This window comes from Ursus arctos, unplaced genomic scaffold (genome assembly GCF_023065955.2).
Source record: "Ursus arctos isolate Adak ecotype North America unplaced genomic scaffold, UrsArc2.0 scaffold_21, whole genome shotgun sequence".
Classification (NCBI taxonomy): domain Eukaryota; kingdom Metazoa; phylum Chordata; class Mammalia; order Carnivora; family Ursidae; genus Ursus; species Ursus arctos.
Window position 1 is genome coordinate 45151058 of NW_026622886.1, and position 13477 is coordinate 45164534.

Consider the following 13477-nt stretch of genomic DNA (forward strand, 5'->3'; position numbering starts at 1 on the left):
TTTTCTTTTTTTTTTAACTCCCAATCCTATTTGGTTTGTGTTCAAAATTTCCCAATATAATGTTTGCTATAGACTTTGGGTATATAGACTTTATTGAGTTAGCTGAGAATTTCCTTTTATTCTTAGTTTTCAGAGAGTCTTTTCATACACTGATGCTAATTTCGAAAAAAAATTATTTTTGTATTCTAATAAACTATCATTGGGCAATTTATGACATTCTATTACATGGTATTAGGAACATTTTATAATAAGGAGATACTTAACTTTTCTGCTTTGAAATTTGGGTTTCCTATTACTCTGGGAGACTCAGTGAAGAATGGAATTCTTAAATACTTCAGCACATTTCTAGAAGTAGTTTCATTCACCAACATTTATTGCATGTGTATGATGTTAGGTATTATGTAAGAAACTGTGTTTTCTCTTACAGAAGCAAGTACTATAGTTGTTCAGGTAAATAAAAATGATATTGTGCTAGCAGAGAGTGAAGAAGATAAAAGAAAATATATAACGTTTTATCTTTCAAGTGAAAATCAATAATTTTAAATAGAAAAGATCTCTAAATCCTTGGAACTCAAGGTACTTCTCAAGGCACAAGCAACTTTGAAATTTCAAAAATTATTTAAAGCTTTAACAAGTACATAACAATCTAAAGATAAACTAGAAAAAAACAAGTCATTCTGATCTAGACTAAAAGTAAATATTCACAAAGAAAATATTTCTAACTTCTAAAACTTCATCAATCAAGAAATTTACGTGATTCTACCATGTGCTTTCATTATCTTCTTCCACTAAGTTCTACCCTTATATCTTACTACATGGAGTAATAATAAAATGTAATTAATACACTTAGGCACAGTCTCATAAAAAAATTTAAATGAAAAACTTCACCTAAGATAAAATGGATAGAGAACCACTCATTAAAGGTGCACTTTAGTTTTTTTGTTGTTGTTTTGTTTTTCAAGAAACATTTAATAACAAGGTAGATAACATATACTTATCTAACTTGGTACTTTTATAACATTGAAGCTAAAGCAAAACATCCTGTTCACTGGGTAAAAACAGCTTACTTAATATGTGTATGTTGCAGTACAATTTAAAATACTGTAATATAATTTCAGAACTTCAGAATTTGAGTGTCAGTGTTCTCTCTTTTTTTCATATGGGAAAAGAAAATGCTTTTGAAAATCATTTGAAGCTTGGACAAAAATTCCAGAGCTATTCTTAGGATCACTCTGTAGAGTCTTCATGATTCAGATGACACAAGGGAAGCTTCAATACAACCTTTTCGAGAAGACATTCCAGCTCTCATGATCTCATCAACCAGGAGAATGTTGATGGCAATCACAGTGCAGGACTGTGTAAAGTTATTCTTTACACAAGAGTTATCCCATATGCCTACATCAACTGCTACCATTCGCTCACCTGTGTTCAAGTCCACACCCACAAGTTGACCTGATTCTGAATGCTCTGCTTGAACTTTAGTTTTCCTGAAGGTCAAAACCACAGTTCTGAGCAAGAACCTTGGGAATAATGAGCAATGCATCAGCAAACGCTTGAACTCCAAGTTGGGCCCTGCCTTTTACACTGCGCTTATATTTAATCAAGCCTTCTGTTATTGCCACCTCCACTGCCCCAGCACCTAGAACTACACAACTATCATCAATAGCATCTTTAGCAGCCCTCAAACCATCCCTTATTGCGTCTTTGATTTGAGTGTGTGCTTATTTGCTCCTTTGACCAATAATACGATGGAATGAGGATTGTTCTATTTTTCAATAAAGGTGAGTATCTCTTCTCCCTATGTATACTCGCAGATAAGCCCTGCATGTCCAAAACAATCAGGATTTAGGCCATCAAAAGAATTTAGAGCTACTCCACCACAATCAAGAGTCAGCCTTTCCATATATCTCCTTTTAGCTCTCTGCAAGAGCATCTAAGGGGTCAATTCCCTTTCAAATGAATCCTTTATCTGAATCACACAGACTTTCTTTTCCAGTTCTTTTATTTTTTAACTCTATCTTCAATGAATTTTCTTTCAGCTTTTATAAGTTTCTCTCCTCCTTCTGAACTCTTGTAAAGAAAAGCCAGAATTCACTTGTTTTTTCATATTCTAATGACACACTGCACGTGAGGATGTATGCATCTTCTTTTTTTTTTTCATATCAGGATGTGCACCCCATGGTCCAAAGCGAGACTTCTGATTAAGCTTTTATCAGTTTCGGATTTATGTTTCATTTCCATGATCTCAAACATGAAGAGTTCAATAGGTTCAGCTTGTTTTTTAATGACCAAAATGGAGTCCACTACAGCCTCTGTTAAGACATCAGCAAATTCAGCATGTACTTTAGGAGGTAGAGATGTTCTGGCCACATTTATAAGTGTTTCCCTGTCCATTTCTTTGCTTACTTTGACTTGTTCCAAAAACTGGAGTGCCTTTTCCTTTGTAGCCTCAAGTCCTTCTGTTGTTATTCTGGAATGAAGACCTTCAGAAATGTAGAGATCCGCCTGTTTCAGTAGCTCTCCAGTGATTAAGACATTGGAAGTGGTACCATCACCAGTTATGTCATCCTGGGCTGTTGCCACTTTGGCTATTAAGGAGGCTGTTGGGTGTTGAATTTGCATTTCGTGAGGCAGCACATTGCCATCTTCAGTAAGTTTGATGTCTCTAGTACCAGAACAAACATCTTAGACCCCAAGTTGGTCCTCAGCATGTCCTGCAGCCCCTGGGCCACACTGATATTAACCGCCAGTGCCTCCTGGGCTTGGGCTACCTTGGCCTTGGCATTCAGGATCTTCATGGCTGCCACAGCTAACCAGAACAGGAAGAGGAGAAGACCTGGTGTGCAGAGCGCTCAAAGCCGGCTCAGTGTGGCCATCCATTTCAAAGATCATTTTTCTTTTATTTGTTAGGTTAGCAATTAATAAGAAATAACTTATTCAAGAATCATTATTTTAAGAGGCTTTCAAAATATAGGTTTACAATCCCTTATCAGAAAATCTGAAATTCCAAAAGCTCTGAAAATTTAAAAAAATTATTTTATAATTCACTCGAGGGCAACCTAGCCTAAACTGATATGAAACTATTAATAGTCCTTTATCCTACTTAGTGTGAATATTTGCTGAATATTAATGCGTTTTATTAAAAGAGTCCCCCTGGACTCTATATATATATTAAAATAATAGGTGGCATATGCCCCATATTACTTTTCAAAGGTTTGAAAAGTCTGAAATTGAAATACAACTAGCACTAAGTGTTTTTGATAATGGAGTGTAGATCTGATCATTCTAAAACCATTAAAAATGTTTTCTCCCATTCTGTATGTTGTGTTTTCACTCTGCTTATTGTTTCCCTTACTGTGCATAAACTTTTTAGTTTGATATAGTCCCATGTGTCCATTATTGCTCTCGTTGCTTGTGCTTTGGTGTCATATTCAAGAAATCACTGCCTGGACAGGTATGATGATGCTTTCCCACTAAGATGTCTTCTAGGAGTTTTACAGATTCAGGTCTTACTTTTAAATCTTTGAACTATGTATTTGATAAGAGGTTAATATCTAAAATATATAAGGAACTCCCACAATTCAATGGCAAAAAAACCAAAATAACCAGATTAAAAAGTGGGCCTAAGACCCGAATAAACATTTCTCAAAAAGAAGGCACACAAATGGTCCACAGTTAATGGTCCACAGATGCTCAACATCAGTAATCACTGAGGAAATGCAAATCAATCCACAATGAGATATCACCTCATACCTGTTAGGCTGGCTATTATCAAAAGAACAAAAGATAACAAGTGCTCACAAGGATGTGCAGAAACTGGAACACTTGTACACTGCTGGTATAAATGTATAATGATGTAGCCGCTATGGGAAACAGTATGAAGGTTCCTAAATAAATTAAAAATAGGAGTACCATACAATCCAGAAATCTCACTTCTGGGTATATATCCAAAGGAAATGAAATCATCTCAAAGAGATTATCTACATGCCCATGAACACTGCAGTACAATTTACAATAGCCAAGATAGGGAAACAAAAACAACCTAAATGTCCACTGATGGGTGAATGGATAAAGAAAATGTATATACATGCAACGAAATATTATCCGGACTTTTTTTTTTTTTTTAAAGAAAGTAAGACTTTTTTTAAGGAAGGAGATCTTGCCATATGTGATAACATGGATGAACCTGGAGGATATTATATTAGATAAAATAAGCCAATCACAGAAAGACAAAAACTGCATGATTCCACTTATATGAAATATCTAAACTAGTCAAATACTCATAGAAACAGAGACTATAATGATGGCTGCCAGGGGTTAGGGGAAGGGAGAAATGGGAAACTACTGCACAATAGAAATAAGGTTTCAGTTATATAAATGGATAGATTCTATATATCTACTGTATAACAATGTGCCTACAGTTAACAATACTGTATGGTACACTTAAAAATTTGTTAAGGGGTAGATCTCAAGTTAAGTGTTCTTCCCATATTAAAAAAAAAGTTAAAGGATTTCTAATTCTTTCACCCCTCATTTACCATCAAAAGCAATTCTTATACTCCTCTATCTCTACTTGTGCTTTTATATACTAAAACATTTAAATAAATAAAAATATTGCTTTCACATCAGATTCATTTTGCTATTCTTAAACAGATACTTTAAAAAAACACAAAAAGCTTGAAAAATATTAAACAAAATGTTTAATAGTGATTTGATGTATTAGACAACGCAACATAATATTTACAATATATGTACACTATACCTTATTCTAAAAGAGATTTGAATTGGAAGGCTTTTAAATTATAGCATATTAATTTAAATGCAAATTTAGATAACTTCTATACTGAGAATAAAATTTTAAAATAAAAGTAGGTACATATACTTGCAACATACAGTTAGGTATCTTCTATCATTCTGGATTTTGTTATCTGAAACCAAAGGCTTCAAAACATGCAATCAGCCATAAAAAGTGGGAGCACTTACTTAGGAGCAGAAGGACCCCTTGGCCATGTTCCATCTTCATTTTTCTGTTCTATCACTAACACCTGTAAATATGACACAATAGAAGAGTGTTTTTCCTTAACTCTGAAGTTGAAATAGCTTTAGAAGATTAGCTGGATATACTAAGAAACTCAAGTAAATCTGGAATTATTTAAAGGACAGAGTAGACAAGGTGAAGAAGTATTTGCATTTTGATTTCAAAGCTGGGCAATATAAATAAGAATATAAATTCCTTGAGTTTAGGGAGTATGTTTTCTACTTCTTTTCTATTTGCAGGCTATACCATAGCACCATGCAAAAAACCCCAAATGCTCAATAAATGGTCACAGTTGTTAAAAATACTGATGTATAATCTGAGCTATTATTATGCAAATCTGAAAAACAGTGACACAGATAATTCCAAATTACAGTTTACACATAATTTATTCAGGGCTTTAAAAATTGCCTTTATTTACATTATCACTATGTAAAGTATAGAATCTTTTAATATATAAATGATAGAGCCACATTTGTGAGAATCAGATTCAGGTCCCTTATTGCAGCATGGTTAAGGCAGACAGCAACTCTAATAAATGTAAAGTACAAGGCAAGGCAGAGCTATGCTTTATTCTAAAATACCAGAATCCTTCCTCTTATCTTCTTGTTTAAAAAAGTCTTTCTTCCAGTTTTTGCTATGGGTGAGTCTGTGCAAAGAAAAGAAACTAAGCAAAAATAACTAAATTAGCAAAAGAAATACATGATAATGTCAATCAGAAATTAATAATCAAATTTCCATGGGAGAACTATAACACAAAAACACACCTTGAAGTAAATTCAAGGGATTATAAATTTGAAAATATCCTGGATATTCACTTTCAACTCTTTTTCTTAAAGTTTCAATTTTGCAGAACCTATTCTACATACTCTTGGTAAAATACTTTTGTGCTGAATGTTTCAGGCCATGTATAAGCTGGCATTTGGATCCTAACCATGTAAAATATAAGCCTGTTTCAGAACACATATAACAAATGATAAAACTGATAAACAGAAAAATTCATGGAATGAGGTTGTTGAAAGAGTATGCTAATTAAAATATGAAAGTTATCAGATAGGGAGACAAACCATAAGAGACGCTTAATCATAGGAAACAAACTGAGGGGTGCTGGAGGGGAGGGGTGGCGAGTAGAGGATGGGGTAACTGGGTGATGGACATTGGGGAGGGTTATGTGTTGTACTGAGCACTGGGTATTATTATATAGGACTGATGAATCACAGACCCATACCCCTGAAACAAATAACACATTATATGTTAATTAATTGAATTTAAAAAAAAAAAGGAAAAACAAATTAGTATTTCCTACATTCAAAGAACATGTATGAAGTATACATAGCATATAAAGAATAAGAACACTGTGTACTTACTATCTTGATCCTTCCCTGTCATATTCCTCTCCCTATCACATATAATTCATCATTCTCCTCAATGTTCTGATATCATTCTGATACGGTCATACATATATTTTTATAGCTTTATAAAATTCAATTTAGTAAGTGATTTTTAACTCCTGAAGAGTTTTCCATTACTGCAACTTATTAAGACATCTACATATGAACTACATATATACAGAGAAAACATGCCTTGAAGTACATTTAAAGCATTACAAATTTGAATATACATATAAACTTCATACTATGTATATATATGTGCATATATATAACTTCATAGTCATTTGGAAGACAAATCAGTTATAATATGAAAGACTTCAGTTACAAAAAATTTCAAAGTTATGTATTTAGTATCATTGTTTATGGTTTGCTTTTTAATGGAAGGCCCTAAAACTGAAGAATCAAATAAATATAGAAAGTTGAACCATTACATTTAAATTCCTAATAGTATGTGTAGTTAAAATTTCATGTTTTTTACAATCACAGACATTAATGTTGAAGGCCATCAGAAATGTTAATATTCACTCCTTTATTCAAATATCTTATTTTCTGAATAAAGTTGTGCTCATGGTTAAAACTTTCAAGATGAGAATCTTTAGAAAAAAGTTTAATTAAATTAAATGAGTACACACACACACTCTCTCTCTCTCTCTTTTACGGGAAGGAAAAGATATCCACCACCATTTTGGGAGAGAAACTCTTCAATAATGTATCTTTGTTCTACTTTCTGATGTTTCATTTTACTTTCGATTTCAGTAAAAATTTTAAAGTCCAGGACAGGGGTACCTGGGTGGCTCAGTTGGTTAAGCATCTGACTCTTGAATGCAGCTCAGGTCATGATATCAGGGTTGTGAGAGTGCGCCCTGAGTAGGGCTTTGAGCTTAGTGGGGAGTCTACTGGAGATTCTCTCTCTCTCTTCTTCTACCCCTCCCCCTGCTTGCTCTTGCTCTCTCTAAAATAAATAAATAAATCTTAAAAAAAAAAAAAAGAAGTCCAGAATAATGTTTAGTTCATTTATCATCACTCAGAATATAAATGTTGCAAAATCTGGTAAATTTGAAGCATGTTCTTTGACATATTCTTACTTCAAAAAATCAAACATTCGTAAGGATATTTAACCTTCTCCTTATTAAAATAATTTACTGTCACCTGCAATCTGATAAATGCATTCCTATCAAGAACATCAAATTACTTAAATTCTCTAAGCCTCAGTTTTCTAATGTACATGATAGATAGAAAAAAACCATTACATAGAATAAAAACCAGGTCGATCACTGAAAAGTTTTAAAGAAATGATTCTATGTATTCCAAATTGTACTCCTGGAACCATTTCAAGACCTACAGATGGTAACTGAAGAGTGAAAGAGGGAATTGGCTGGCTAACAAGGTGGGGTGTTGACTAACCATAAGAGTTCTAAATTCCTTACTCCAGCTTTAATCAGGTTAACTCAAATTTTGATTATAATACATATTACTTTTTCTAAGATTCCATTTAAGACTATAATAGCTAAAATAAGTTTCAAAATCACTGTTTTTATAGCCTAATAGAATACATGACATATGGCTGGCATTTACTACAAATTAACTTCCTCAGTTGTTCTGGATTTTTTAACAACTTGTATCATAATACTGATGTCAATAATAATTTTTAAAAATATTTTATTTACTTATTTGAGAGAGAAAAAGAGAGAGCGAAAGAGAAAGAGACAGGAGAAGGGGCAGAGGGAGAAGGACAAGCAGACTCCCCACTGAGCAGGGAGCCAGATGCAGGGCTGGATATAAGGACCCTGAGATCATGACCTGAGCCAAAGTCAGACACTTAACTGAGTCACCCAGGCGCTCCTGTCAATAATTATTTTTAATAAAACAGAACAAAATAAAAATCTCCATATATTGGAGGACCAGGCTCTGTGTTAGGTACTAAAAAGAAAAGCAAAAATAAATAGACATGAAGTCCAACTAAAACAAGGAACTCGAAGTGTAGTGGAGAAGCTCAACATATAAATAAAGTACACAATGAATGACACAAAAGACATATACATAAATTACTATGAAGTTAAGGGAGTAATTTTTTCTCCAAAGTAGAAAACTCCTATACCTCAAATAGATATTGGGAAAAATAGATCAGGAAAGGTTGAAGAGATGATGTGACATTTGAGCTGGAATCTGAAGAATGAACAATCTGATCTGATTAGACTACATGATAGAATGGAATGATTAATTTGAATATTTTGATGTTTAAAGGACTTTTTGCTGGATGGATGCAGGCATTGGGAAGAAGGGTACAACAGGCAGATGGAATAACACAGATGAAAGCACAGGAGTTGGGAATAGCATACAGCACACTCAGGGAACTACAAGCAGTTCAGCTTGGCATTGTTAGAGTTTAAATCATGAGGCAAGGATAATCTAAAGATGCTGGAAGTCTAGCCAAAAGGTCAAACCTTGACTTGCATGCTGTGTTAAGGTTCCTGGACTTTATTCTACAACTGTTAGGGAACCAGCAAAGGTTTACAATAAGGAAACATCGAGGTTTACATTTTAGAAAGAGTGTTCTAACAGAAATATGGAAGACTGAGAATGGACATACAAAAGACTAGACGCAGAGGGACCTGTTAAGACATTATTAAAAGATAGGGCTGAGAATGGAATAGAGAGATTAATTCAAGAAATATTTAGAGGGTAGAATCAGTAGGACTTGCTGATTATGTCTGAATGTCTTCATTTCTTAACACATTCATTTCTTTGGATTGTATTATAAAAAAAGACCAAATTGGGGGTTGATACCTTACCAGGGGCTGGCAAACCAGAGCTCACTTAGCTCACTGATAGCTTTTATAAATGAAGCTTGTTGTTTACATATCCTCCATGACTACTTTTGTGTTATTACAATGGAAGAGTTATAGTTGTAATAGAGACCATATGGGCTACAGAGCCAAAAATATTTACTATTTGATTCTTTACAGAAAGTATGCTGACCCATCTTATTATATTAGCTGATTTATTGATGGAAAACAATTTCTTTTTAAAAAGTAGGTTATTCTCAAGCTCAAGGAGGGAAGCTGAAGTTATTGCTAATGATCAGCAGGAACAGGGAAGAAATGAGTTAGAAAGAGGAAGCCAGAGACAGCAGAACCCATTACAGATTGTCAAGATATTCATAAAGTTTGTGACTCCAAAAAGCTTCAAGTATAGTATGATTAAAATAAACAGTATTGCTAAACAATACCTGTCCTTGGTATAAACCAGCATCCTGAATGGTGCTGTCTGGTTTATTCAGTGGTTCAAATGTATTACTCATGTATTTGTTCCACAATCTGGTCTCCTTTTCATCTGGAATATTGAAGATTTTTCTTATTTCCTTTTCAATTGTATCTAGATTTAAGGAGGAAAGATATAAAAATATAATAAATATTTTTAAATATACCACATAGAGCTAAGTGCTCACCAGCATAAAAATCCCAATTTAAATTTAAAATACTGATATAATAGCAAGAATAGATGAACAAATATGTAGGACATATATGAAGAACAATAAAGACAACCCGGTGTGCCTTTTAGGGACAAAATGGTAATTATAACTCTGACAGATAATTACTTGGGGAAACTAAGATCTCGCAAGAGAGGAGTTCAATCACATAACACTACAGTATAATTTATACTATACAGGATGACCTTTAACTTCTTACACACTATAAATTCAATATATTTTCTGATGATATGTTGGATTTAGAAAAAGTATGAGTCAAAGATACTATAGATAGAAAATATTTTTAACTGTAATATAACCAATTTTAGGATAATTTATATTAAATTGAATATTATTTACAGTTTGAATAGTTAACTAAAGTTAAATAGAATATATGGACACAAAGGAAAGTGCCTTCTCTGGAGGAATGTCTGTATCGGTAAAAATTTGTTTTCACATAAAACCATATATTTTCCTTATTTCTAAATCATTTATCTGAGTGGAAAAAAGTCTTTTTTAAAACTGGAGCAGCTTAACTTGCTATAAAATAAGACACAGGAGTACCCACATATTTGAGAGTAGAGATGTATTTAAGTTTCAGTGGCACATAGTTAAAGGAATCTTTAAAATTTTTAAACATGAGAAAGAGATATTAGAAAATACTATTACATCTACTGAATTCTGGTCAATAACTTGCCTACCCTTAGACTCAAGAAAACAGTAAAATACCTAATGACATACGAAGAAACATAAAATACTTCTACATTTTAGAATACCTGGCTAATTTTGGAAAGAAATATTAAAATACTAAACCTAATAATACATGTTCTCTGAAGAAATCTTAATCATTAAATTTAGTCTAATGATACTGTTTATGCTCTACTTAGCAGCTGAAGTTCTTTAATAGTCACAGTCAATGAGATTTTGATCAAGGCATTAAATAAATAGGAAATCTTACAGTGTATCTGAAAACTTAAGAACAAATTAGCCAGAATATTTAAATAATTACATAAACTATACTAACAACAGTACTGCTTTTTATTTTGGTGATTTTTTTTGTTCTTTTTATTGAAGTGTAAATGTATGCAGAAAAATGCATAGGTCATCAGTATGTAATGATAAATTTCCAAAATGGACACACCCATATAACCAGCACACAGAACAAGAAACAGAACATTATGCAGGAAGGAGGCTAGAGGAAGAAGCTGAGGAAAGGAGGTCATTTTAGTCTTTCTATTAAAAATGAGTACTTTCTTCCTGATTGCATAAATAATTCCTGCTCATTGCAAAAATTCAGGAAATACAAATACAAATAAAATGTCTATAGAGAGAGCCACTGTTAACATTTTGGTATTTCTTCTTTCAGACACTAATCTATTAATATACACAGATATTTACATACCTAATACAATACATACAGACACATATGGGAATTTCCTCTTCATTGAGTTTTGTAAGCTACTCACATATTGGGGAAGAACATTACAGGCAGAAGAAAGGAGTGCAAACGGCCCTGAGGTGGGAATGTATCTGGCATGTTTTGGAACAGCATGGTGCATGAATGTGGCTGAAGTGAAATGAGCAAGGTGGAAATGAGACCTTTATAGAATCTTGTGAGCTATGAAAGTATTCTATTTTATGAGTAAGAAGAAAAGCAATTGAGTTTTGAGCAGAGAAGTGGCAGGACCTAGCCGACATTTTAAAAGTTCACTTTTGCTGCTAGTGAAAAACTGCAGGATATCAAGGGTAGGAGACTAGGCTACTGCAGCGATCAAAACTAAGGGAGAAGCAATGTTAAGTGGTCAGACTGAGAACAGATTTTGAAGAACTGCTTAGAAGATATGCTGCTAGATTACATGCAGGGTAGGAAACAAAAAATCTGAATGATACCAAGGTTTTTAGCCTGAGCAATTGAAAGAATACAAGTAGTGATTACTCAGATGGGGAAGAACGACAGGTAGCAGGTTTCTGGGGGGAAAGGACGGACTTTAGTTTCATACATGTTATATCTTGAGATTCCTATCAGACAGAAATGAAGCTATGGAATGATTGAAACTGGAATTAAGGGAGAGTTCTGGGCAGGAGATATAAATTCAAAAGATATCAATACGCAGAAAGTTTAGGGCAAAGAAGGAAATCACCAAAGAAAAGAGGAAATTAAAGGACTAAGCATGGCAACACCCTGAGGTTTTGAGATCAGAAATATGAAGAGGATGTTTTCAGATTCTCTGAGAAGAGGCAGACAGAGAAAACTTGTGCCATGGAAGCCAGTAAAAAGAAGTTATTTCTACATGGAAAAGTGAATAAGTATGTTAATTTCTGCTGGCAGGTTAAGAAAATGGAAGACTGTAATTACCACTAGATTTGTCAATGTGGAAGTAATTAGAGACCATCATAGAAGTAGTGCCAAGGGAGTGGTAGGTTTGAATATCTGATGTAGCAGGGTTGAGTGAGAATGCGAGCAGGGTAACAGTAGCCAGAAAGCAGGATGCTCAAACTGAGATCTGCCAGGAGCAGTTACAGATAATGACAGGCTAGGGTATAGCTAGGGAAGTGATGCCTGAAGTTGGATACAGATTAAGATCACTCGAGTTGAGAATGTCAAAGTATTGAGAGTGTGTAGATTTTTCCATAAATGAAGCTGACTCTATTAGGCAGTTAATGAAAAGCTCACGGACGTAGAAAAATATTAACTCATATAATAAAAATAAAATTGTTGTGACAAAATTTCTAGTAAGAATACTTAATAAGAAAGTTAAAGTTCCATTAATAAATTTTATATAAACATAAAGCATTTTTCAGTAAGTTTTATAACAAAAATTATTTTTTCAGCATATCCTTAAAGAAAACATAAAAAACCAAATTTTATATTTATTTCTTATTGGAACATGTTCTACACCCAAATATGTCAATTTAAGGAGAAAAATACTCAAAGGCACAATATTTTGGCTCTGAATGAGGTAAAGTATTTAGATCCTGCCTATGGTAACTATATTATAAGCGAGTGTAGGTAGTATAAGATGAAAATGAGGCATTTTATTAATTTGGCAAAAACAGAAAACAGGTGCTTCTATTTCTTAATTCTATTTATATAGCATATAGCTACGTTTTATGTACGTAAGTATTTGGAGCATTTTAAATCAAGATAAGACCACAAGGGAAAAATATACATCCCATATCTCCTCTCTTATTACCCGAATTTTTTATTTCAATACTCACTTCCTTTAGAAAAATAAAATCAGCCCAATTAACTTTTGCACAGGTTGTATAAGGCAGCAACTAAGTGATGAGACTGTGTAGAGTTCAAATACAGACTCTTTCACTTGGAACCAGGGTGAACCTAAGTAAGTTATTTAACCTTCCTAAGGCTCGACTTCATCCCCTAACCAATGAGAATACAGTTATTGTTGAGGTTTAAATAAGAAACTTCCTAAGAAGTGCCAAAAACATAGTAAGTATTTCACAACGGCTAACTACTATGATAACTGTAACCATGAAGTCTCTAAAATTCCCACTTTAATTTTAATTTTTGCAAAACCTTTTGCTTAGAAAGCAAACTTGCTCTACTACAGTCAGACTTTT

At 33.4% G+C, this 13477-nt stretch overlaps 1 protein-coding gene across 7 annotated transcripts in view; it reads right to left on the reverse strand.

The window, feature by feature from the left end:
- USP15 (ubiquitin specific peptidase 15) overlaps positions 1-13477 on the reverse strand; it is a 114832-nt gene that overhangs the window by 59377 nt on the left and 41978 nt on the right. For 6 of the 7 annotated variants that reach the window (XR_007189688.2, XM_026500125.4, XM_026500126.4 and 3 more), the window contains exons 5-6: positions 9656-9801; positions 4984-5045 (exon numbers count right to left, since the gene is read on the reverse strand). Coding sequence is in view for 6 of the 7 variants with exons in the window: in XM_026500125.4 (XP_026355910.1) it covers positions 4984-5045; positions 9656-9801 (208 nt within the window). In the remaining variant the exon portion in view is untranslated. Of the gene's footprint in view, positions 1-1422; positions 1521-4983; positions 5046-9655; positions 9802-13477 lie in introns of all 7 variants that reach the window. The other variant, XM_044384653.3, reaches the window with a different exon arrangement.